The 27520-nt window shown below is 42.5% G+C and overlaps 2 protein-coding genes and 1 long non-coding RNA gene across 10 annotated transcripts in view; 1 reads left to right on the plus strand and 2 right to left on the minus strand.

The window, feature by feature from the left end:
* Positions 1-886: 886 nt before the first annotated feature.
* KDELR2 (KDEL endoplasmic reticulum protein retention receptor 2) lies at positions 887-14356 on the minus strand. The gene is made up of 5 exons (XM_037383795.1): positions 14130-14356; positions 7263-7363; positions 4119-4277; positions 2905-3157; positions 887-2125 (listed from the first exon to the last, which is right to left on the minus strand). The coding sequence occupies exons 1-5, from the start codon at positions 14218-14220 to the stop codon at positions 2091-2093; spliced, it is 639 nt and encodes a 212-aa protein (XP_037239692.1). The 5' UTR covers positions 14221-14356; the 3' UTR covers positions 887-2090.
* A 45-nt stretch (positions 14357-14401) lies between these two features.
* Positions 14402-17552, plus strand: LOC119146310. Its single transcript, XR_005103699.1, has 2 exons — positions 14402-15080; positions 16592-17552. It is a non-coding gene; the product is annotated as an uncharacterized LOC119146310 (long non-coding RNA).
* A 3381-nt stretch (positions 17553-20933) lies between these two features.
* OTOA (otoancorin) overlaps positions 20934-27520 on the minus strand; it is a 40864-nt gene continuing 34277 nt past the window's right edge. For 7 of the 8 annotated variants that reach the window (XM_037383790.1, XM_037383788.1, XM_037383794.1 and 4 more), the window contains 6 exons: positions 27152-27294; positions 26614-26750; positions 25537-25634; positions 23678-23870; positions 22414-22503; positions 20934-21847 (listed from right to left, as the gene is read on the minus strand). In XM_037383790.1, coding sequence (XP_037239687.1) covers positions 22436-22503; positions 23678-23870; positions 25537-25634; positions 26614-26750; positions 27152-27294 — 639 coding nt within the window. In that variant the 3' untranslated portion in view covers positions 20934-21847; positions 22414-22435. Of the gene's footprint in view, positions 21848-22413; positions 22504-23677; positions 23871-25536; positions 25635-26613; positions 26751-27151; positions 27295-27520 lie in introns of those variants that run through there. The other variant, XM_037383793.1, reaches the window with a different exon arrangement.

Raw genomic sequence — 27520 nt, forward strand, 5'->3', positions numbered from 1 at the left:
CGCGCGTGCGGGGCTGGCCGAGGCGGGGCGCTGCACCCGGGCGCCTGCGCGGCGGCCCCTCGGCGCGCGCGGCCCGCGGGACGGGAGGGGGGGGGCGGGGCGGCCCGTGGAGCGGCGGCCGCAGGCGCCCGATGCTGCAGCGGGGGCGGGCCGGCACCGGGCCGTTGGGAGCACCGGCTGTGCCCGGCCCCGCCGGCGCCACCAGCCCAGCAGAACCGCTGAGCGCCTGCGGCCAAGGCGGGGCCGAGCACCGACGCGTCCCAGCCCCCCTCTGCCTTCTCCCCCCGGCCCCTCCGCGCCTGCCCCCTCCCGAGCACGGGCCGGGACAGCACGGCCAAGAGGGACGCTGCCACTGAATCCAAGGACAAAGCGAACACCGGAGAAGCAAATTACCACCCCAGGCACCGGGGCTCCCACCTCTGCTCACAAGCCCTGCGGCTACCGCCAGCACCGGGCGGCTCTTGCGTGTCACTGCGGGGACAGGCCGGGGAGGGACGCTCGGCGCAGCACCTGAGCATTACAGCGCGCTAGCTTTGCGCAAGCAAAAAGCAGTATTCGCATTTGGGGCTAGGAATAGTATCTGCCCCTAGTTAGTGACGGTTACCGATGGTAGACTAAGTTAGAGAAGGTAAATTATTTCTTGAAGATAAAAACAGATACAAGCACCAAACCCTCACCTGCACTGGGCTGGAGCTGAGCTTACAGAACAAGCAACTCAGTCACCATCACTGTTCAGCGGTAACCATCCTTCACCGCCTTAACAAGTTCATATTTCATACCGAGTGACAGCACGAATGACGTCAAGCGACTCGTCCTTACCACAACTTATCACCTGGTCCCAGCCTAATAGAAACCTTCTAACTCAGGAATGAAAACCAAACCCGAATCATTTTCACCATTTCATAAAGTGTTTATTGAGGATGGTAACACAGGATAAATCATGCAACAGCTCAGTAAAAAAAGGGGAATCATTTAAAGGATAAAGAATGGTAACTGGTGCTGCTGATTTTGAAAAGTTTGTAAAAAAAAACCCAACCTAATTGTCCAAAAGTGACATCAAAAACCACATGAAGCCGAACATGGAAGTTGCTTATAACGCATTTGTTAAAAAGAAAATGTAGTTATTGTTTAAAAGTGATCACCTACGGATTACCGTAATCAACTTACAAGTCTCCCATTTCTGTAGCTGTAATGGTGTAGCAGGGCAGCACATCCAAGATATTTAACCTTCTTTTCCTGAATAAAGACTACAGTCCCAAGCATTTGCTACTAAGCAACACAACCACATCTCTTGCCCTTCACGACCCGCACTGCCAAGTGCTTTCGTTATTGGGATTACCCTCCCAAATATCATGGCAAAACAGAAAAGGGCCCATCCCTGTGGCCCCGAGGGATTTCCTCACCGTCCTCTTGCCACCAGCCTGTTTTAGAAGGGGAACAGCTACAAGATGTGACTGTTCCCCTTCTGGCACCAACATATATTTTAAATAAGGAACTCCATGTCAGCAGATGGCACAAAGACTGGGCACCAGCACATCACATCAAACATCGGTGGTTTCAGATTTAGAGTTGACATATATTCACCTTTTGGAAAAAAAAAATAAATATAGTGGAATGAAAATTGAATCAAAAGGGAAAGAACAGATGACTACCATCCATCAAGGATGCACATACCTGTGCACTGGAAAAAAAAACCAAACAGAAAAAAAAAAAATAATCAGTCATTTCAAAGAAATCCTTGAAAATTAAAAAAAAGTTTGCACTTGTTCCTGGTCATAAACAATCTCACAAAAAATCTCACTTTTGGAACTATTCCAATTGAAACCATACACTGAATTTATTAATACAGTATAAGTTTCTTCATGTAAAAAATCTTTATACATAGTAATAAAAAAGATAAAGGCAAGATGCATCAAACAGAAATCTGCTGGTTGTTTTTCCTCCGTTCTTACAGAGCCGCTGATGACTACCTGCACTATAAAGAGCTGTGTTTCTGACTTTCTGTCTCAAGCATCTTCGCCTTTGCTTGTGATAAGGATTGTTCTGTCCAAGCATCCAAAAGGACAGATGCTGGTGATGTTTTTTGGCACTTATGCTGGCAAACTGAGCTTCTTTCCCTTGAGTACTGTAAGGAAAAGCAGGAAAGGAAATGGTTAGCAAAGCAGAGATGTGATCTAGGAGAAACACATGCTGCTAAAACTTCAAAGGGACCAAAACCTACCACATAAAATCACTCTGTCACGAAATGGGCTTGCCTCTCTCTTTTCAATACATACTGGTAAAACTATGACGAACAAACAACTATTCTGATCCTGCCCTACTGTGGCACCCTGCAATTCTCACTTTTCATCCCCATAGGACATACTAGGCTATGACAGTGCTTTCTTAAGAGTTATGACTAAAATAACACAGCCCCATCCATATAGCTTTGTAGTTACATGATGGAAGGTAGAATGTGAACGAGGGCAAAATTACTATGCACCCAGCAGAAATGACTGCTTCTACACTTAGCATAAACAGATCAAAAATCATCTGGACTCTTAAAAGTATTTAAAACACTGAGAAAGATATCTGTAAGCATGGAATCTGCACAAAATGGTGTACGTTGTCAGAAGCATAAGGATCACTGTTATCAATGGAAGACAACAGTAACATGTATTTAGCCATACTTACTGTAAATTTGTCCACTAATTTAATCAGACCATTTACATGTTTATATTCTATCTATACTCAAAAGCAATCCTCAGAAATGCCACACTAGCAGAAAGCATACTTGATAAATCAAGATTTCAGCAATAATTTGCACACAATTAACAGCCTAGTAATACTGATACAGCAGATCCCTCAGAACCTGTTAATTGCTACATTCCGCAGCCTGAAGCTGGAAGTTACTGCACTACTTACCTTTTGTAACATACAAATAGAAGAAGTCACAGTAAAGAACGGTCTGGACCACACCAGCAACAACAGCTATGAGGTCAAAAAATCCCTCAAAATAGTAGCGCCAAATCCAGTTGACTAAGTACAAGGCACGGTACAGACCCAAGAAGAAGAGATAGTGAGTAGTGATGGTCTCTGCTTCGCCAGTTTTGCTGATCATAAAAAGCTGAGGGAGAATAGCAACCGATTCAAGATAGATGGAGAAGGTCCACAGTATCTGAAAGGAAAAAAACAACCACAGGTATATTCAACTGTCTTAGACAACAGAAACACAGAAGAAATTTGATTTGACTTGACTTTTCACCCTCTAACAAAGTTATGAATACGTACAGTATTTGGCAAACTATCCTTGGTACAGGAAAAACTAAGTGAAAGCTTCATAATCAACCATGGGATGGTACAAGGGAACAACTCTCTTAGTAGACAACAAACACCCCAAACCACCTGTCTAGCGAGCTGGCAGGCATAGGTTTACTCGTGAGGAAGCTTATCAGTGCACCCACCAGTTGACGTTCTTGCAACTTTTTTAATCTATTGGTTTTTAAAGAATGAGTTAGTACAGAACAAAATTTAAAATTATGTCTCAAAGTGTTGCAATAAAAATTCCTTTAATAAATATAAAAATACAACTCAGTCCACTTAAAGTAAGCATCTACAGTTAATTCTCTTATTTCGTGGGAAAAAAATCACCCGTTTAAAATGTAATTATAGGGAGTTCAAAGTATTTTTTTTCTGATAGGAACACAGCTGCATTTCACATACAATGCAATTCTTTCTAATACTCTAGACCATTTATGATTCTACAAAATTTTAAAATTATTGTAATTTCTTTTGTTTTCACCAGGTGGCACCAACTATTCAAACTGCATTCTGGGGCATTTCTTTAACAAACAACAAAAGGAATGATACTTTTGAATTAATACAACCATCAGAGTGTACTGGGAAAATGGTAAGTCTTCCGCTTTAAAATAACTGATGTTGATAGTAATGCCTGTCTCCTGAAGTACCTTGCATTTTCACAGAAATCTACACTGTGGAGATGCACTGAGGAAACAGGATTAGCTTGAACCTGCTAAACACGGGCATCTTTCAAGCACTCCTCAGCCTAAAAACTCTCATTTCCATGTGCCAAATGTTTTGGAAAAAAAATAACCACCTCCTGCCCACAATCAACTCACCTCCAGAGGAGAGAAGTCATGATTGACAAGAAATGAGAGTCCACCAACAGGAACTATCAGAAACTCCACTCTGAATGTATCATGGTTTCCATCATAAGTAGCCTTAAATTTCATGTAGATCAGATACACAGTGGCGTACGAGCAAGCAATGTAGATAAGCTGAAGAGTAAGGAAATAAAAACAAAACAACCCACAGAGGTTGCAGGATTAGATCAAACTCAATGAAGAAAGATATTCCCAGGCACTAAAAGGAGTAAGTGCTGCTTTTTTTTGTTGTTTGTATTGTTTGTTTACATGCTTTTGCAGTTCCAGGCTATGTCGTGGTATTTAACTTTTCTCAGCAGAGTAATAATTCAAAACCAGTGACTCTGGGCTCTACTGGTTTTGTTGCTTTAAAAGCATCACCTTGCACCTGGCTGAAGTGACTGCCCAAAGCTCCTTTAAGGACACTTCCCTGAGCAGACAGAACTAAGGAGCTGACTGGAGAAGCAATACCCCTTCTGCTATTGCAGGGGAAGCACTGGCCCAAAATTTATGTTAAAAATGTGCATGTGCATACATGCAATAATGATGGGAGTGGTCTTTTTACATTCAAAAAGTCTGCGACTGGTGTGGCTCATGTGGCAGTTAAAAACCTATTCAATAAACCCCATCCAGACTCAGTCATTTAGCATACCACAAATTAGCTGATTTGATTTAGACCTTTAAACACCTCTAAAATCTGAAGAGGGGCAAGTGGACAGTGTTCTTCACCAACCAACAGGCCATAAAAGCTGTGAAACTAACAGACTGCTAGAAGCACTGAACCAGAACTTGGTTTTGGTTTCAGCTGATGTCTAACGTTACCATTTTTACTTGTTACGGTACAGTTGACTTCATCGCTCTTCCCTGTGGACTGGGCAAATAGCCTTATTTTTACAGATGAGAAAACGGAATCACAGAGAACATATGCCTTTCTAAAGGTCAATCTGCCATCATCAGGACAGAGCTCATTGTCCTGGAGACAACATAGTACAGCAGACTAGACATTAGCTTCTGCCTCAGTTTCATCACAAAGATTAAATATTCCAAACCATTTATCACATTAAATATAGATTCTTCACAACTGAAAACTAAGATTTAAAAAACCCACTGTTTGCAGATGATACCTATCACTAAAAAAGCACTGTTCACAGATACAAAACACTACAAATACTGTAATAAGGAGCTCAGAATCCAAAACAGTCTCTACTACACTAGCACCCCAGCTGACTGGAGATAAAGGACCACAGGACAGGATTTCAGATATATGGAATTCGTATTACAAGTGTAAACTGATCAGAATTGGTATGGTCATAGGAGATACCAAGAAAGTGTGAATGAACCCCAACTCCTTATTAAAGATTTCTTCGTGAGAACTATAGCATGTTTTGGGACACTCAAAAAATTTTCATTTTTAAAAATACCAAAATAAAAGAACGGTAGAAAAATGACTGCAGAGTGCACCAGCAGAAATGCATCCAATATCCAGATACAGGTACCACAAAAAAGAAACTGTAAGCTACAGAATGCAATAAATCACAAAAATTAGTCTGCAGGTCATTAAGGCAGGCAGATAGTGCCAATTTGTGTACTGCTGCATACATTCCTGGAACTCAGAAGAAACTAATTTTCCTAAATATCTGATGATCACTGACAGAAAAATACAGCAAGATATCAACTGTAGTTTAATTAATATTTCTCTAAAAATACTGAAGAAAATCCTAACTCTACAGAAATGAAAAACTTTTTTTGCTGCAAATTACAGCATTTTCCTCAGATTAGGAAGTTCATCTAGTTATGCTCTGGGTTAGTTTATTTGTATAGTAGTTCCTGTTCTCTACAAGTGAGTAATGTTGTATGTTCCTCAATATAAGCAGACAGGACAAGAAGCTGTGTTGGGACACTCAAGCAGCTTTGTCTTGGTACTACAATAATGGGCTGAAAAGCCAATTACATCTAACAGTCTCTCCAGGCAGTAACCTTTGAAATTGTAACAGAGGTTTCCATTCTGCAAGTTAATACTGGATTTGAGCAGAAGATGACCCTTTCATTTCTGGCAAGACTCAAGTTTACTATCAAGTTGAGTATCACAAGTGTCATGTTAATTCCTTTTTTGGGTAGGAGGGCTGCAGCAAAAAGACATGGTCATGACCCTGAATCACAATCAATACACATAAATTACAAGAAAACCCTAGCTGCTCCTTTAGTGCACACAACAGTGGCTTTTAATATTCTCAGAAATCACATGGGGGGGAAAAGCTTGTGTTTCAAGAATATTTTACTTAATCCACAGTTATTCATGTAGACTGTCAATATTAAAACTTAAGCATACATGTTTGACTTGTTAGAAGACAACAGCATGACTGAGTTTAAAATCTAAAATTCTATTTTACAGTATCATTCCCCTAATTCTTCAGTGCATTTTGCATTGCTGACTGTCTAGTCTTTTCTCCTGGCAAAGTTATACTATCCTCTAAACTGAAGTTGAAGACCATCAAGAAAATTGAAGAATAAAGGAACTGGATTAAAGAAGTGTCTGTTCTGGTGCCGCAGACATGCTGCACTCTCCCAGCCTACCGCTTTATTTTCTTGTACTCAGCACCAGAAATTGCAGGAATAAAGAAACAACAAAACCAAATCTGAGCTCATTAACATTCAGCAGGTAAGCAAACATGGTCTATAACCTAATGGAAGCTACATTCCTAAAAGTATACTCCTGTCAACTTTTTATCAGCCTCTGCCCAGAGACTAGCTGCAATTCTGGCAATGCATTTTGAATACTAATTTACCTTGTAGTGGATAAAAAGAGATTTACTTAAGCTCTAATGTCTCAATTGAGAAATACAATTTATTTGAACCATTCTCCCCAAAGCTTTTATTTTCAATAACCAAAATGGCAGTTGTTCTAAATGTCACAGTCCCCAAACAGTTTTTAAAAATTGCATGTAGAGTGTAGAAAAAAGTAGGATTTTGAGTCCATCTTCCACATTCTTTATCCAAAGCCCGTCTAGAACTTGTTTTGTAATAACTGTGCAGTGGGCCATTTAAACAAGCTTTTAATAATGAAATTATGCACTCTGCATGCAACATTACTAGCTTTTCTAACTCTTCAGTATACTCTACCTTCATAGATGTGTTATACAATGAAATGAATGAAGTGAAGAGGTCCAGATAACGGGTAGTGAAGACCAGTGCAAACAGAAGCTGGCTTTTCCCAGAAATACCTAAAGTGATAAAGGAAATAATTAATTATTCAAAAAGTGATGATGTGCTTTAAAATACTTGATGCCAAGGATGAGAAAGGATATATATCCTTTATTTCTAAGCAAGCTGATTACAAAATTGGGACAAAATCCAGGCTTCCAAGATGTCCAAACAGAACTGTAAGTTCATATAGCTCAGTAATGTGAATTTAAGTTACCTTGTACTAGAGGAGGTGCTAGCACTACACAAGATTTAGAAGTTCATCACAGCAGATAGCTTACAGGTGGTATTTTTGGAGATTACACTATCTGTTCTGTGTTATCATTGGGCACCATGCAGCCAGGCTGCATTAGCTTTCAATTCTCAGCGTGCTGTCACATGCCTCAGTGCATTCTTTAGATGCTGAATAGCTGGAAAGGTCCAAGGGCAACAGATACTACAGACCCAGTGATAATCAGAAAGTATGCAAGCACCAATAACATGACTTTAAAGGAATACATTGATTTTAAAACATAAGGCAATTAAATTCAGAAACTTAATTGACCACATGGTGGGGAAAAAAATTACTATCAGTCAAAACCAGATGTTGCTATGTATAACAAAACAAAAAAAAGCGAGAAGTGAGCTAACATGACAGACATCTACACTGCATCTTCAAAGTAACTTTCAATTTCAGACCAAAGCCCCAAACTCAAAATATTTGCTTGCACTTAACTTCAGCCACTACAGGAGAGTTAGAAGCATAAAAGCTTTGCACTATCAGCCACTAAAAGCTTCTGAAAATTGAGGTGAAGCATCATTCTGACGTAGCGGTGAGTCACAACAGAAGGACAAAACAACCTAGCCTGCGCCTCTATCTTGTTATTCCAATTATTCTTGTTTTCAGTCATCCAGAGTGAAAATATTTGAATCTGTTCAGCTAAGCATGCAAATACTGTTCAAAAAACATGAGGGGAAAAATACTCTCTAGGAGATCGTTAAGATGCAAGGCTTAAAATTCTTGTCCCATTATACAGAGATATTTCTGATAAAGGTTTTTATTAACAGTGCCATAAAGCAATTGGAAGAAAGGCTATACTGAACTCCTTTTTCACTCTGGCCTCAGAAATGCTGAAGAAGCTGCCCCTAATGAAGGGACTTTATGTTTATACATGAAGTACAGGAATGGCTGAAACAATGAAAAGAGGGTTTTGTTTGCAGCTTTCATATGTGAATGTCTACAAGGTGAGCCTCATGTACTACCTGCAGAACAACCCAACTGCCCACAAGCAACAATAGAACAGGAAACAGCAATGCTTCAAAACCTACAGTTATGCAGACTATAAAACTATAAAACAAAAGCTGTATTACAAACCCAAACCAAAACAACAACAAAAAACTCCCAAACCCCACAAAAAAAAACACTTCCCAAAGTTTAGAAAAAGAATACACGACATTTCTTGAAGTAGAGCTACATTGCAAAGACAGCTGAAGCAGCACTCTCACTCAGTTGCATCCCAGGTGTGGTCACTGACATTACAACGCTTGACAGTGCCCTACTCTCGTACCAATAAAACCTCCCAGCAAGCCAACGCTGTCCTAAGGTCAAAACCTACAGGACAAAGAAATCCACCTGTACAGATACAGTACAGCATCACACTACAGTTATAATTATGTTACATTATTTAGCAGGCTATTTTCTTTTAGTAAATAGCTGTGAAGAGCAAAAAAGCATATAAGATCCATTAATTATTGATAATGGCTATAAATTTGGACCTGGATGTACTGTCACATAAACACATGTAATATGCTTGACAAATTGCCCAAAGCCATTGCCAGCCTCACATCATCCCCCAAGCCCAAAGCTGTAATTTTTATTAAGGCCTTCAGTACTTCTCACTGAATTTCCAATCTTTGTAATAGTCAAATGTTCCTGAAACACATCCTAAAGCCAAGTTTAAACTAATTTTGAAGTTAAGTAGGCTAGACCAGGCAAGGTTCAAAGTTTAAATCAAAGACCTATGGAGAGACAGGCAAAATGGGAGCAAGTAGTACCTGTAACCCTAGCAAAAACGGGGCGAGGAAACGGGTAAACACTGCTGTACGACTGTGATGCATTTCAAAACTTTAGGAAATGTATCAACATACCTGCCACAGCGCTGACCCTGGCTCATGGTTTGGCAACTGCCATATACTAAGACTACATGGCTGTTATTCTCATCCTTCTCCCTTTCCTTTTACTCCCACAAACATTACTAAGTTCTTGAGCTAAACAAACGTGTTTTTATTTCTTCCTCCCAAGCTCTGGGCTCAAGTTTTGAAGAGTCAAACATCTCAATTTTGTTTCATCCTCACATGTGAAAAAACTCCTTCAACTTCTGCACACTAGCCTGGCTAAAAGCAATAGCATGAAACTTTAATTCAGAAGCTCAGCTCATTTTCAGTCAGGGAAGACAGCAGAGCTGAAATTGCAGTACTTTCTCATCAACCTCATTTTGCTATTGTGAGTTAGGTCAAGAGCAATGGGCAGAAGCAGAGGCATGCAATCAGCCTGGCTGTGGAGTGTGTACACTACTTACTATGAACTGTGTATCACAACCATAAAATCTACAAATGGAAATTCTTCTAAGGAAAGACTTCATCATGGAAACATCACAGGCTTTTGAAGTATTTAATAAAAAAAAAAAGGTTTTGTTTCATATGAGGTCCCCATCAGCTACAACTTCTTCGGTTCTGCTAATAAAATACTAACATTAAGAATCCTGTACTTTCAATTAAAAAATCCCCAACCTAACTCTAAACACAAATTTGTCCACAGAGAAAGGCAAAATTTTCCTTCAAAGAAAAAATTCCGAACATACATAAACCGGCATTTTTTTGAGAAAATACAAATTGGTGGCAGCCTATGGCCAAGTACTGCCTGAAGTCTTCCAACACAGCGTATGATCTGGTCCATAGTAGACATGAGACACAGCTACATTACCTAGCAAAAGTATTATACATTTATTACCTACACTACTTTTTTTTAAGAGTATTCAGCACATAATTTGACACCCTTGCAACTGCAGGTCACCTTTAACACTTGACAAATGACACTGAGAAAAGCAAATCAATTTTCAGGCAGTAATTCGCAGTGCAAACAATCTAATTTGACTTGGAATGGATTAGAAAATACAGTCTGGACATGACAGTATTTGAAAGCACAGGATTCTTCAAGTCTCATGAATTTCCTAATTATGACATGAAGTCAATAATGGAGTTACCTGCTACATTCTCCACAGCTCCTAGTAATTATTTTTGAGCTGTTACTTGGAGTGGCAAACATTTTTCCAAATTCTAAATTTGGAAACTCAAATAACCAGTCACGCAAAAAACTGTTTTCCTGCCAGCTCTGAAATCATAGCTTGATTTGCTTTCCCCTTTGTTCTCTTTTCAACGTATTGACTAAATTAGGAAAAAAAATTAAAATTCTTTGTCAAACAATGAAAATACCGACTGCTCAATAATGCAGATTATCCTAGCCTCACCTATTTTCCGCAATTAGAGGAGCCACTTCTTAGGAAAGAAAACGGGTAATGATGTGTCTTCAGAAAACAGTAGGTTGCAGCAGAGGTACACAGGCTGTCTCCCTCTCGTTTCCAGCTGCTTTTACAGGCCTCTGAGCTCCTCTTGGAACAAAGGCCTCAGACACACACAGATGCAACCAGAAGAGAGGAGTCTGCACCATGTGGTTTGCCAGCTCTTCATGGATCACAGCCCACAGTTTAGCAATCAGTTAGAAGCCTTTATTTATTTTCTAAGCTGCTGCTGCTTCAAAAGTGCACAGTTAAAGAAGCAGCTGCATTTTGCATTGCCTGCATTTTCCTAGTCACCAATAACCATGAGGTACAAGTTTATTTAATTTATAAACTGCTCTAATAACCGTGCAATGTAAAGGAATCACAGAAAGCCCTCTAATAAGAGGCATTTAGCAGCTGGGGGTTATTGTTGCATTCAACTTTATCAACTTGTTTTATGCAAAAATACGCATTTACAAAATTTTTATTAGTAGAAACCACAACTGACAACAACAAACCACTACAAGGAACAGGATGGAGCCCCAAAAATACAGTCCGATGCTCCTCTGAGGTGCTCTTCTTGTTCTAGACAAGACTTGTTAGGCCTCAGACACTGATCTCCTACAAGTAACATGGATCTGGATTTACTCCTAAGGGTTCAGAACTGGAAGACACAAAGATAACAATCCCAGACAAACGCATCCCCATTTCATTTTTTTGCTCAGGAAAATGAACAAAGCAGATGTTTTCTGCTGAAAGAGCCCATGCATGTATGTGTTCAGGGATGCTGATTAATCTAGTGAAGGGAATAGTTGAGGACCCTACGTAATACAGGCCCATTTACTTTTCTGTGTTGGAGAAAGCAGTATCAAAGAAAATGATTGGTATGAGTCTACATTCTTGTAAGTAAATCCACAGTAACAAGAGATCCTCAGTCACAACTGACTTAAGGAAAACAACACCAGATTGCTTTAAGCGGAAAGATGGGACTAGGTTATATTGTATTATACTGTGTAAATAACCTCCTGTCCAAAGGTCACTTAAGAATCTCCTGGTTAAAACCCTATTTGAATTTTAGCCTTGCACTAGAATTTCTCCTCTTTCATCTTCAGACAGCCAGAGATACAGTTTTTAGATCATTAAATCTCCTGTTGCCATCTTGACTGCATTTCTCAAGTAAGGTGGAAGACACAACTCTACAGAAGAGTTGGAGAAGGCCAGGCCCTCTGCTGCCAGATCCAGACAGAATTCCTGCTCCACTACCGCCTGAGCCAGGAAAAGTTCATTAGGAAGGAGCTGTTGCGCTCCATGACCTCAGAAACAATAGTTCTGCGCTACCACTGCATTTGGACCATTGAGTCAGTTGCTTGAACTGTTTTGTAAAGTTAAGCACAGTTTTTACTTTAGGTGTGTTTAAAACCAAAGCTATTTACTATTTTTTCTTCTTTTGCACAATCAAGCGAGTAGCAAACAGTGAGTTGATATGAAAACATACAGAACCTGTACTTCCTCTTACCTGTAGCATAAATCTCTTTCCCCATTCTCAGTCCTTTCAGGTTGCAGCTTAAACTAATTCTTCATACTCTTAACTGAAGACTTTACAGATACATCTGTTCCACAGTAACTTGGTATTTGAACGATATTTGGACACACGGCAAACCAATTTCAAGAATAATCACTCTTACTAACGAAGGAGAAGATCGCTGGAGAGAAGGCAAAGTCAAGCTCACAGTCAAACCCCAGTCCAGAGCAGAAGCGACATTTCCAGGGCCAGCAGCCTGCTCCACATAAGCCGCAGCGCTCCGAAATGCCATTTTTGAATTACAACAACTCCTAGCTTTCTGAAAAGAACGAGCTATGCCGCAGCTATACCAACTGCCTGCAATTCCCTCCAACCACCACCAAACCGTACAGTAGAAGCCAAAAAGCAAACCACATCACAGGGACCTCGAGCAAGCAGGTACAGAGCAGGGGAGGCAGCGGCGGCGTTCCTCAGCCGGGCTGGCCGCGGGTGAGGGGCTTCTCCCCAGCGCCCAGACCGTGGGGCAGACGGCACCCAGCCCCCCCCCCCCCCCGCCACACCTCTGCCACGTCAGGGCAGGCCAGGATCCCGGCTGAACGCCCGTTCACAGCCGCCTGCAGGCTCTCCCCTACGGCTTCCTACTGCAGCTGGGAGTGCGAACAAGAAAACACCCCACGAGCTTTAAAACCGGCACGAAGCAGAGTGATTAGCGCGGTGACTGCCGCGGCGGGAGCGGGAAACAGAAGCGAAGGAGGGGGCGTCGGGGTCAGCCGGCAACGCAGACCGGTGCGCGAAGGGGAGCGGGGAGAGCCAGGGAAACTTCAGGATCTGCAAAGTGCAAGTCAGCTACTCCCGGCGCTGCACCAGAGCGGCTTTCAGGCAGCAGAGCGGCGCTGAGCTGCCCAGTAAACACACAATCGGAAGGCTGTGCGCTGTCTGGGAAGGCGAGGGAGTGAGCTCCGTCTCCTCTGCCAGCGGCCGGGCGCAGGGAGGGAGGCAGGCAGGGAGGGAGGGAGGCAAGGAGGCTGCCCGCCCCGCGGGGGCCGCGTCCCCCACCACCCCCCCCGAACCTGCCTCCCCATTCATTCGCCCGCCGCCGGGCCGTTACATAAGGAAGGAGCGACCCTCCCGGGGACAGCCGAAGTGGCGGTGTTCGGCGACTCAAGTACAAATAGCAACTGCTAAAGCTTTAACGGAATCGCAGCGCCCGCGGGTGCACACACACCACCACCCCCGGCGGGGGGGATGCGGCTTCCCCCTCCCCGAGCTGCCCACCCGCCCCCCCCCCCAGCCTGGGTTTGGAGAGGGGCGAGTTAGATGCGAGGCCGGTCCCCCCGCGCTGAAGGGAGCGATCGTTGCTTTTCACCTGCCCGGGCAAGCTCTGCCCTCCCGCCCTGGCGGCCGCCGCAGGTGGGGGCCAATCCCCCCTCCCCCGCCTCTCCCCGTTTACTACAGCCGCCCCCGGGCAAGCGGGGCAGGTGAGACCCCCCCGCGGTGACCCCCCTCCCCCGGCTGCGCTGAGCCCCCCTCGGGGAGCGGTGGCGAGAGGACGGCAGAGGCGATCGCACCACACACACACACCCCTTCCCGCCACCCCCCGCCCCCCCGCCGCGGCGAGCAGGCGGCGATCGCGCCCAACCCCCTGCCAGGCTCCCCTCAGGCACCGCGGCCCGGAGCTGCCCGGCCGGTCCCGCCGCCCTCGCCCGCCCAGCGGCCTTCCGCACGCACCCGCGCAGGAGCGGCTCTTCCAGATCTTGAGCAGCAGGATGATGATGGCCGCCAGGTGGGACAAGTCCCCGGTAAGGCGGAAGATGTTCATGGCGGCGGCAGAGGCGGCGGCGCAGCCCGGAGCCGGGGAGCGAAGATGGCGTAAGCTCAGCGGGCACCGAGCGACGTGGCCCGGGGACGTGGCCAGACAGCCACCGCGCCCGGTGCACCCTGGGAAACGGGAGGGAGCGGCCCGGCCCCGCCCCGCCGCCGCCGCCGGGGCCGCCCCGCGCCGCCTCCTGACTGGGGTGGCGGGGCCGCGGGCCTTCGGGCGGGTGCCGGGCCGGGGGCGGGGGCGGCCCACGGGCTCCCTCAGCCCTCCCGCCCCCGGCACCGAGGGCACCGGCCCGTCCGGGCCCAACGCTGACGGGGCCTGGCTCCCCGCCGCGCCCGGGGCAGGGAAGCGCGGGCTTCGCGCGCTCGCGCGCCGCGCCGAGTAGGCCCCGGCCCCCGTCTCGCCGTTAACTCTTCACAAGCCCTTTTGGATGAATAAATTCGAGGCCTTTGTTAACCGGCTGGAAGCGGAGAACAGCTGGGGCGGCGCGGGCGGGTCCCGGCAGCGGGCCCCGGCCGGTAGTGCAGCCGTCGGACGTTCGCCTACCGGAGCAGTTGGTATTTAATAGCTGTTGGCGTGTTTTGTGAAAACGAGCAGCTAACTGATCGGTGCCCAGTAGCCCCAGAGCAGGCAAACCTCCCGGCAGACCAGGAATCGCCCCTTGCAGCGGCGAGGCGTTCCCGGTAGCCTTCCTCCCCCGCCGCGCCCAGCCCTGCCTGGAGCCCCCGCCGTGAGGGACGGCTTTCCCGCCCCGGCCGGGCCCCAACCCCCAGCGCTCTGCAGCCGACAGCCAGCAAAATAAAGCACGGTGGGAATAGCCCCACAGGAATATGATTTCCAAGGACTGCGGAAAATAGGTAACGGGTTATCCCAGCTCAACAGCGGTGCTTTGCTTTTTTATAGCAAGTTACTTCTTAAAAATCTCATGGTTCGCATCATTTCACACCCTGTTTGAGGAAATAGCACGAGGACTTTACTGTTTCAGAACGATGTACACAACCATCTGCAGAGAATTTCCTGCAGCAGAAGGTTATGTATTGCTTGAAAACTGATGAAAAAGAACCTAACCAATCTTTTCATTTTCTTGTTTAAATTGTAGCATAAACTTTAAAATCTTTAAAGGGCTTACACATTTCCTGAAAGAAAAGGAAACTGATTAGTACCTCCTATCAAGCTTATCTTTTTTTTAATAAGTACCCACAGTGTGACAGAAACAGATTTACTTATTTTCAGAGATTAAGAATCAAAGCCTGTCTGCTTAAATCACTGTTTACAAATACAGCAATACAACTCCTTGACACATTCCACAGGACCTCTTATCTTACAGTGCCCCAAGAGAAGAGGTTATATGTTGACATTTGAAAAGTTCAATAGATTTGAACTCTAATAGACTAATTATTTTGAAAAGCTATTGAATAACTTTAGTCATCAAATAACATTTGATGTAATTACCAGCAAGTTGCTTACTTGAGGATACATGTTAGGAACCCCAATCCAGTAATTTGAGAATTTGTACTGAACACGACAGAGCTCCCCACGTCATGGTATAGACTGCAGCAGTGGAGGAGAAAGTGCAACTTTGAAAAGCTATTGAATAACTTTAGTCATCAAATAACATTTGATGTAATTACCAGCAAGTTGCTTACTTGAGGATAACTTACTTGAGGTTCCTAACCCCAATCCAGTAATTTGAGAATTTGTACTGAAGACGACAGAGCTCCCCACGTCATGGTATAGACTGCAGCAGTGGAGGAGAAAGTGCAACTACGTTAAGTATGACTTCTGCGGTTGCAGTGCTGTGGCACTTCTGTCACTATACACAAGTGTAACAGTAAGGTCTGAACACAGAAGGTATGTTTTAAAGAGCACTGGCTGAACTAGCCAGATCAGCTGTTTGACACAGGCTTGATTGAAATACGTACATTTAGTATGTTAGATGTAAACACTTCTAAAAGGATGAATATTGGAACAAAAGTAGCTAATAAAAACATGGACAGATGCATATCTGGAATCTGTTTCAATAGATACATTAAAGGCAGAGAGCTGACATCCCTTCTCTCTCAACCCCTTTTTCAGTTCATGCAGGATACGTTCAGACCTTGTTTGTGATCTAAGTTGTTTTTTGACATCTGATTAAATATTGAAACACGTCAGGCCCCAGTTAAAGGTAACCTAGGGCAGCTTCAGCTTGTGCATCAAACCAACACATGATTTTAAATGTAGCAATGGCTATTCTTTGATAAATTAATACAGTTCCTTTCTATACAACAGTTTAAAATTATTGGGGAAAGGGAGTACTAGAAAATATTATCCTGCTGTATTTGTGACAAGATTACTATTTTCCACTATTTTCATATTTGTCCTCTAGGAATTTACTCCTGGCCTGTCTTTCTTTTCTCCTTGTTCCCCAAAGAGAAGATCACAAGATATTACGTGAGATGCTGTTAAATATTTTAAAGGCTAATTAATAGCAGTTAAAACACTAGAAAATAAATGTTGCACTGTTGCCGGCAAAGCAAGAAATCCAGCAGTCCCAGCTCCTCCATTTAATGCTCCAATGTATAGTCACTTGGACTGTAAGCTGCGAACATGCCTTGTGTTCCTGCATCATGAGGGCAAGAATATCCTCTCGTTAATCCGGATTGGGAAAGCAGACCCATGCTGAACAGGAAGGGGCAGGAAGAGATAGATGGACATGGGGCTGCCTCCTATTTGTTGCAGAAAAAATGTAATCCATTTTTAGATACCTATTTCTGGGTACAATTAAAGAACCAGATGTGAATTTTGATAAAAATATCCTATGGTACAAAACTGCTACAGGTCCTGATACCAGAAGGTCAGGTGGGGTGTATGAGCTAGTCTCATAATTTCTCTGTTCAGGGACCGAGTAGATACGATATGCAAAGATAGTCTGATAATGGATCAGACACTTTACTAAAATATGAAGTTCTTGATACCTGGATGGTATACAGATTTATTTTGTTCTCTGAAAGGTTTGTCATTTATCTGCACTTTTAAAAGCATGCTGTATAACAGTGCACAAAATACTGTTTCTAAGGTGCAGTTTCAGATGTTCTGGGATACCAATAAAAGAAATTTAACTTACACTGCAGTTTGTGTTTATTCTTTGCAGACCTGTCTTTTCTATCCAGTTTCCTTCCTGTTTTTTCCCTGGAAAGGGAAGTCGGATCCCTCACCTCAACAGCAGTGGAGCAAGCATCATATGACACAGGACATAACATTCTACTCATCAGAACTGTAAAGGAGTAAAACAAGGTTCTTAGTCCTCCTTAGGCCCATGTATCTACAGATCTTACTTTAAAAAAAAACCAACCAAAACCCAACCAACCAAAACCTCATACTTGCCAAAAACATTTTCACTGAGATAAAGAGACCACACTGCTTAAAGTTGTGTACCGGCCTAGAATATCAGCTTTTTTTTTTTTTTTTTTTTTTTGGTGGGGGGGGGAAGGGGAAGAAGAGGAAGAGATTATTTGAAATTTAATTTCTACTTTCTAAGGAAGACTGCCTATCAGAAGCGAACAAGGTACCAGAGCTTAACGAGTTCCCGTTCCTCGACTGATATGCCATAACTGACTCTGCAGACTCAGAAGCAGCATGTGGTATCTATAACTGCAACACAGTAAGAGCCAGAATACCAGCAAGTGCGCTATGGCCAGCACTATGGGATTACCTGACAAGTGACACATTTCAGGCGACCGTTCTATTCCTTGCTTATTTGTGAGTGTCACTGGAGTTAGTCAGACCTCCTCCGCAACCCCAGGTACGTTTGGCTGGCACACCTGGGAGGCACATCTCACATCTGCTTCAACATGGGCAGACAGCGGGACCCTAACAAGGTCCCAGTCTAATATGATGGGGCTGCAATCCATTATGGGAAATTAAATTGGGTGGTGGTGACTGTAAAATAGGTGCAGCAGTCAAGTGGTAAGTTAAATCCACCATAACACAGTACGTAATTGCCTCTGGAATATTCCAGCAGATTATACAGAAGCATAAAGGGCTGCTTAAAATTAAGGAAGGATGCTTTTTAAAAAAAACAACAAAAGTATCTGTAGAGTCTCACACTGATAGGAGTTGGTTAGCTCTGATGTGACAGATTAAGATCACTGGGAGTCAAACATTGCATGTACTGTACAAAACCTGCTTTAACAGGGACTGTTTTCAGACACTGTGGATGGGTAGTTGTTTTCTTTTCTTCAGGGATTTCAAGATACCATAAACATGGCATTTCCTCAGTACCAGGTGGTAGGCATATTTTCTCTGTTGGTGATCCAGACAGAACTAGCAGCCCCTTTCTCTTTTCTAAACATGATTCTGAATATAAAGGTGTCAGGCACTGAAAGAATAAGCCAACCAAGTATTTCTTCCTGTCTGTTAACACCTTAAGAATCCTACATCCAATCAAATTAATTAAATACCTCCTCGTGCATAGTGCTGGACAGGGGCAGCTGTCACATGGTTCACAACACTCAGAAGAGCTAGGCCTACACCAGTTATGTCAGGCTGTTAACAGTCGGATGCGTATCTTGCAGCATGTACGGCAGTGCCTAGCAACCATCTGGGTAGCGACAAGTGGAGAGAAGAGCTGCAATTCTCACAGTATGCAGATAAGAAAATGATTGTCATGATATATATTCAGCAGCAGATTTATGCATTAATCTGATTTTTTTTTTCATTTTCAAATATAAATGTTAGAACTAAAAGGATATAGGAAAAATTAAGCTTAGTTTAGACAAGTGTTACCCACACCTACAACAAACAGCAACATTTCTTTTAAGGATCAAAGAAATCTTTACACAACATCTCTCTCTAGTATATCCTTCTCCAAAATCCTGATGGTGTGAAAGGAGACGGACTGCAGGACATTTTTCCCATGAATGCATTCCAGTGAAAGTGATCAATGTGCACTTTGTATGTAATATACATATGCACAGGGGACAGATCCATAGGACTAGCAGTATCCTATGCATGGATGCCTGCATCAAGGGGTTTCGTGGTTTGCTTCACAGGAGTAAAAAGGGAAGGGTACAGGTTTCAGCTTCCTGTTAGCAATGGAAGTGTGCTAGATCATGAATGGATAGCAGGTTACATAGTGGATTACATACCATGCATACTAGTGCTCTCCATCTCCTTCTCTCCTTTCCATTTATTCTTCCCACAGAAATTCAGTTTCAACATTTTTGAGGGAGGTATCTCATGAATCAGTTTTTGTAGAATGGGTTTTTCCATCAGTGACCTTTACAAGAGGTACATCGGCAAAAATAAAATTGCTTTTCTACAATACTCACCATCCAAGATGCTTACACCATCTTATGAATAGAGTAGGATTTGTAATCTCACCATGAAGTACAACATTAAGTGCATGCTCCACATTTACCCTTCCTACACTACTCTTGTAAGAAACAGATATGTCTTTGACCAAATGTACATGCAATGCCAAAGTTATTAACATAATTATTAATTTAATAAAATAAATAAATAATCAAGGAGTTCAGCTATTTAAAAGCACTTGTGCTTGAAAAATTACAGCACAGATGGCACAATACAAAGAGCTCACTCCTGCTCCAATTAAAAGCTAAACTCTGACTCAGATAATTGCAGACGGAATCACTCCCAGGTACATTGACAGAAGAAGATCATTTTCAGCTCATATAGATTTTTTTGAAGTGCTTGGTATACTAAGTCACGTATCTGACTTAAACAGCTGAACTGGAAATGCTGACTGTCTTCTTGACTATGAAAATACTCTCCTGCATCTTCACTGAAGTGCACACAGATTTCAAGTCAGGCAGTTTCTAGAAATCAAACATCCTTTTAGTACTCTCACATCGAAATGAGGCAGAACTTTTTAATGTGAAAAAACAGATAAATCTTTATAACATATTTGATCCATTGAAGCATTTTTCGGTTTTAGTGGGCCTTTGCATGTATTTGCTGGGATTGATAAAACTTTTTTTTTCCTTTTAAATAAATGTCGCAATCTACTGTTTACAGGCAGAAAAGGAAATGCAGCAGAAAAAGCTGGAATCTTTTAGAATTAGAGAATGAGGTGCAAGGCAGTTCACAGCCATAGTAGTTCTTTGCTCATAAAATGCAAAACTAAAGCACATACTGTTATCTGTAACATCATGTCACGCTTGCCAGGGTTAGTTATAGGCAAAGGCAATTCCGAGAGCAGCAGATTGCTAAAGGGGGACAGGGAGCAGAAGGGGGTGAAAACCAGCCATGCTCTCACTGCCTACTTCGCCAATAACAGAGCCCTGAAAATCGGGTTGGCTCCTGCTGCTGCAGGAATTACAGAATATATGGGACTGTGGTGGAAGCTGTTATTACCAACAGCAGCAACAGCTAACATTCACCCTTCCCCAGCAGCAGCAAAAGCAGCGAGCCTCTTCCTTCCAGCCCTCCCTCTGAGCCCCACTCCTATTGTTTCCCCACCTGTAGCAAAATTTCAATTCTGCTTTCAGTGCCGAGAAGCTAGATGTAATGTTTGCCATAAAGAAAGAAAACCAAAAGTTTTAAAGGCATTTACAACAGTACAGCTCTAAATGAAAAAGCTAAACTTTTAAGTCTAGGCATTGCCCTTTTTACTCTAGGAAAGATAAAAGACCTTTGCAATGGCAAAATGGAAAACTGTATCATGCATTCTTGGTATAAAATCATGTTGAATGACATCAAAATGTGTGTTCACATGCAGAGGATTTTTAATGTCTCTTTTTTTTCCACTGTTTAAATACTCAGGCACAGCATGAAAAACATTAAACACGTAAGCCATATGTTGATAAAACACATGAAAATATTTGTGGTTTATAATTATGAAACATTAGTTATTATACAGCTTGTGGAACGTACTGGCTTGACAGTCCTAGTAGTATGCAGACCCAGTGAACAGTTTTCCCTTACTACTGCCAGGTGTATGCTTCAACCCCGCCTGAAGTGAAGGGACTATCTCATGATGAACACAAGCAGGTTTCCATGGTGCATTTGCCTTCTGTGTCAAATACATATGGTCACAGGGAACTACATTTTTCACAGATGCTTAGAAGAACGTGTCATTACTTCTTATCTGAGCAGCATTTAAACCAGCAGCCCAGAGATGCAGTTATTTTATTGCAACAGCAGTAATTTTTAATATGGTTTTTACTACCTCACACAGAAAAATAGCCTCTGACCAGAGCAGTGAACACTCACAGTATAAGAAGAAAATCCAACAGATGAAAACAAGTGTGACCAAATTAGCCAATGTAAAAAGCACTGGGTACAATTCGACAGCCTTCAAATAACAGTCACCTGCTACCTGTCCCCTAGGTCATTCAGGGTCCTCCCTAACACATAAGCCTATCTTTCAGTGACTTTCTCATGAGACCAGTAAGCCATTTCCAGTTTGAAATTTGTCTGAAGTTTGGAGGGACACTGTGTTACTTGTTAATAGTAAAGGTAAGGAAAGGGGACACTTCACATCATGATGGCAGATGGAGGTGTTGCTTTTAAGAAATTAACTACTTTGCACTCGGGCATCTCGGAGCCTCCTCTTGATTCTACTATTCATGCTGAGCTGCAACTCTTTATCTCTAGCATCTCCTCTGTAAGCTCCAGGACACTGAAAATCAAAAAGCAAAGAAAAATATCAAGTCTTTTGACATACCTTGATTTGCAGTGTTAAAGACTAAATAGGACACTTAAGCATTTAGTGTGCTTAATTGGACTTTACACCTTAAACCCACCAGTGCTGTCGTTAATTTTTAGCCTGTCAAAATGGTAAAATCCAATGAAAGTTAATGGCAACGTGCTTTTAACTGGAGATTATAAAAGCAGTCAGGGAATAAATTCTTATCAATAGACTGGAACAGGCAAAATACAGATTAATACCAACAACATGGCAAGAAACAATGCAGTAATAGATTGGTGTTACATGGAATTTTAAATATACTTTTGTTAAGGCTGGCTTTACACTAAAGATAAGATAAAGTGCTTTCCCACTGATTAGATTCTAAGATAGTTTAACAGAAGTACAAGACACCTTTGTAATACAGAAAAATTGTTCAGAAACTGTTCTCTCTGTATTCAAAGCAGGAACGGGGTCCCCACAGTCCTTCACCCTGATGGTTTTCACTGTTCCAGGTGACCTATGTTTCTGTGATAGAGCTACCTCTTACTGAAACTCACCTCAAACTTAACAGCCGTGGATTCAGAAAGGCAGGTGCAGTGTAAACACAGAGCACAACCAGATGCCAAAGCTACTCAAACAAGGAGCGCCTGAAAAGCAGAAAGCATTACGTCTTAGTGTCACGATACAGTTCAGATCTAGTACAGTCTTACCTACACCACCCCGAAGAGGTGCAGCACGTCCAACATTAGAATCCTAATTACATTCAGCTGCTCAAAAGATGACCCTGGTCAGAATGGTCACTTCCAGTTTGACATACACAGCTCTGAAGAGAAGCGTTTCAGAGGGGTGGTACTCACTTGAGAGAGGGATAATGAAGAAGCTCAAGAACTCAGGTGATCTCTATCCAGAAGACTCCTCCCTGTGACATATCTACAGAGGGAACAGGTCATACGTGCAGGGAGCTAGGCTGAGAGCACCGCTCAGGTGCTTCTAGGAAGGTCTGCTCTAATTCCAGCAAGGGCATCATAGCAATTTAGTCCCCCTTACTCCTATTTTAGCACCTCAACATGCCTCTCTTCTTCAACAGCTTATACCTCACTGAGTCACTGGAAACAACAATATTTTCTGTCTGATAGGGTTAAGTTCTCAACGTCGGCTTGCCTATGTGCAAACTCTCACTCATTGTAAAATGTCTATTAGCATACTTGCTGGGACAACTTGCCCAGTATAAACTGCAATATGGAGAAATAAAATGTTAAACCAGTGAAGCATAGGTACTAATAGGCTTTAATTTCAGACAGGATGGGAACAGCAGGAAAAACTGTCCAAGGGGGTCCTACAGTTTGGATAAAGATGCTAATCCACCCCAGTGCTACCTTCCTTTCCCACTTGTGGCTCTGCAAACACATTGCTGCTGCAGATAAAGGTTGTGATCTGAAGGTCTAGAGATGGACAGTCCTGCCCTAAATTTAGGCAAAGAATATTGGAAAGGAGAGGGGAAAGCTGTTTCAGACTACATTTTACACAAGCTAGTGCTTAGCATAACGTAATGCTACTAGCAGCACGTAGCTGCTAATGCCATCTGACGGTCTTTCTACATTACCTCTTGCTGTGGGTAAATCCAACAGGAACCTTACTGGTTTTTTTGGTCATGCGTGTGATTTGAGGCATAAATTTAAAAGCTGATTAGAAAATTCACTGTAGCACACCTTCAAAATACAGGTCTGATCCTGGTGGATGCTGCAAGACCATCTACCCCACTGGTGTGTGTGTGTGTGTGTCCTTCCTGGCTAAGCAGGAGGAGGGAGTGACTCTACTCACCACTTGGAGCTGGGGTGTGACCTGCCTGGGTAGTGCTTGCACCATCTGGTGACTCTAGGGTGCTTGTCCTGGCTCCATCCAGCGCCAGCTGAAGGCTCTGGAGCTGTGATGCATCCAGATGCTCACGCTGTGATCTGGTAACCACGGCAGCATTTTCAGGGCCCAGGTTTGCTATCTGTTCCGAGGACAATGCCTAGGAGGAATAAAACCCAGAAAAAATTGGTTTAGGCTGTCAATTATATACAGCAGGTAAGGAATCAAAAGTCATCACTGTCTTAGATTTCGAATAAAGGGAAGTAGCCTTCGACAAAGCATTGCTATAAAAGAGCTCAACAGAGCTTAGAAAAAATCCTCTGCATTCATTTACTTCACTGACCACTCATTTATCTTTCACCTTCTCTTTGCTGCTGGGATCTGACAGCTTGAGAAGCTTTCTATGCTGACACTGTGTTGGGACACTTCTTCAGTATATTGCTAGAGTTTAATTTTCCAGCCATTCCTTCTCTGATTTGTTCAAAGACTGATGACAATGTGCATCCTCTTGTGTTTTCATTTATTTCCTCTTAGATTTGCTCCCAAGTAACCTCACTTGAACCTGTTTGACCTTTGATTATAGTTAGCAACAGAACAGTGAGATGAAACAAACCCATGCTTTAACCTCATTATTCAATTTTCTCTTTTAGATTGAAAATCTTCCAAGTTTGGTCATATTAAACCTTGTGTTTAAAAATGAAACATGGCAATCATAATCTCACAGTAATTATATCACATAGCAATTAACCAGTTTGTAAAGCCTGCATGCATTGAGCATGCTGGATTGCTTTGATTCTAGTTAACATTCTGCAGTCACAAGAATTTTAGCCCTCCTACACAACAAGCTTTCTTTGCTGCAACAATTTATATCCAGGTTCTACTTTAGAAAGACTAAATTCCCCTTTCAAGGAGGTCAGACAATGGAGCAAACATTTCTCGATTTTCCATTGTCTGCCAAACGGCGTGATATTTTAAATTGAGTAAACTTATGTGAATGCCTACAGGCCCCGAAATTTTGTATTAAGCCTCTACTTAACGCACTTTACTAACAAAAATGTACACTATTTAAAATAAATTCTACAAGATTTGTTTTTCAAAGAAATAGTTTTCCTAAGGACATTTCAGGCTTATCTAAACTGTCAGTGGTACTGTGCAGAACAGTGTTCAAGGAGTTTTTCCCTTTTACAGAAGCTGACACAGTTAACTATCTGTTTAGCTCATCTATCCATAAGTACATTGCTTGCCCCAGCAGCTGAAAGAGACCAGCCTAGGCAGAATATTAATCTTGTCACTAAGTCAAATAAAGTCTGGGGCAACGATCTCAAGATCCATGTTCTAATTTCTGGTCCACATTCAGAACTGCTCTAATTAGATATAATTCCTTTCCGATCTGTATCTGCCTGTACAATCTGTTTTCCAGAGCTAACTCAGGAGAATGTTGCCAGATTTTAGGATAATAAAAAAGCTCTTACATAGTCAACAGAGAACATCCTTGCAAATGTTAATAAACAGAGAAGAAAGCTCAGGTCTAAATACAGTGATGGATGAAAGAGTGCCCACTCCCTGCTTTCTGACCCTAGATCTTTGCTTTTTCCTTGGGATGCAGTCTGAAGAATAAAGGTTGTCTAGCGTATTTTATGGGCATCACAAATACAGATGATATAGCTGTAAGTTAATGCTTCAGATCCTTGACAGCTTCTCACTTAACAGAACAGAGAAATATTCTTGCTGAAACCCAAACCCAAACTATAACTCTGCTGCAGTTTATTTATAGTAGAGTAAAACCAATAGCAATTTGGTTACTTCTTCAGTAATCAGGCTCTTACTTGGAAAATTTCAGGAGGTATACGTCTTACTGCTGTTGGCTGGAAATACGGCATCAAGTTTTTATCAAAAGCTTTTAATTCATCCTCATTCAAACCACCTAAACCCCCCCCACAATAGGAACAAAAATAAGTTAGTATTTTTTTATTAGATTTATTTTTAAGCTAATACAAATTCTAAGCATTTATACAAAGTATCTAATAAATGGTTTACTCCAGTGCTTTATGGAGAGATACTGGTTCTGGTTTTGTTTTGTTTCTTTCATTATATTCCAACATTAGAAATCATCTGACCTTAATCATTGGTATGGAATGTACTCTACCTGAGTTACTTTATTTTGGAAAAGAGACAATGGTAAAAATCAATAAAATTGTAAACAGTGTTATTAGGGAATGCTTGTTCACAGCCTCTTCTGATGCAAGATCAGGGAGCATAAGCATGCAATGGGAGTTACTTCTTCACCCATTAGGCATTTACAGCATGGAATCATTGCCTCAGGCACAGCGGATGCTAAAATTTCTGAGAGTTCAATGTGCAGTTAAATGACCATGGGGGAAAAAAAAATAATCCATGAACAAAACTGTGTGTGACCTCTGGCTCAGGAAGTCCCCAAGGCTGTGAGAACACTGTGGAAAAGTATCACTCCAGGCTAACTCTGCTCTTTTGCTCTTCCTTGGGCAGCCCATTTATCCCACTGTTGGATGCAGGGTGCTTGGTCAGCTAGAGCATCACTCTGACCCAGTACAGCACCTCTTGTAGTAGCATGGTTTACAAATAGTGAATGGGTCTGAATCTGGTTGGTTTTGCCCTCTTTGATGTACCCTTTCCAACTTACAGGACCCAAATGACTTCAGGCTGTGCTCCCCAAGGTCGGTTTGAGCTGATTCATAGAACCTTATGGAGAATACCACCACTTTTCCATAGCACTAATGAAATTGCTGGATGTCTGTCCCTGCAGGCGACTCTCACAAACAAATGTCTTTCACCAGTCTAGAAAAATGCACTGCTACATTAACCTGTCTCTTAATGCTTAACAACTGCTTCAGAACCATCACCACCTGGAGTCTGAGTTTTGTTACCTGCTATAGTACCAATTTCCTGTAAAACAGAGTTGTTCCAGCTCGTAGTGGTACCAAACACAGATTCTGTCATCACCTTAAACTGCCTCAGAACAGGGGTGCTGCAAAACAACAGGCCAATTCTTGCAACAGCAGCACTGCAAAAGGCAACAAGGTTAACGTTACAGGCTGCGATTACCTGCAATACTAAATATGCCTGGAATACACTTAGTCTGTTGTAATAACACTGTAAACCCATTTTCAGTTTAAAATACATGTACATAAACTACATGCAAATGTTTAATACATTGAGCAAAAACCCGGGTTTCTCAATGCAATAGGTGAACGGTGGGATATAAATGGCAGAGGAAACCTGAAACAGAATATATTTTAAGCGACTTGTGTATGCCTTCCGTAACAGCTACTGCCTTTCTAAAAGCATTTAAAATGTAAAAAAGTGTACTTTAGGCTCTGGAAATCTTGAAGAGAAACAAACTGCACAATAAATTTTATCAGTTGAAATACTAGTTAATATTTCATTAAGTACTAAATGCAGTACCTGAATTCAGCGGTCTTTATGGACATGATTTCCGTGGAGTTCAAAGCACAGAGAATAGCTCCCAATCCAACTAAATCAAAGCTTTTTAGTGTACTGATTGCCTGGCCAGAGTCTTCTAGAAAACCTTGCAAAACAGATCTTGCCTACAAAAGTAGTGAGATATCATCCATGAACAGAATAAATATAATTGAAAATTTTGTTACTAGAAGCTCAAAATCTTACCAGAAGCTATTTACCACATAAAATCCCATGCCTCCCCAATGTAATTAAATGGAGTTTTGCCATGGCCTTCAGAAGGAGCACTGTCACAACCCATTTGTGACACTTAAACAGGACACCATTACACAACCACTTCCCAAGGGCAAATGA

This window comes from Falco rusticolus, chromosome 4, assembly GCF_015220075.1.
Source record: "Falco rusticolus isolate bFalRus1 chromosome 4, bFalRus1.pri, whole genome shotgun sequence".
Taxonomy (NCBI): Eukaryota; Metazoa; Chordata; class Aves; order Falconiformes; family Falconidae; genus Falco; species Falco rusticolus.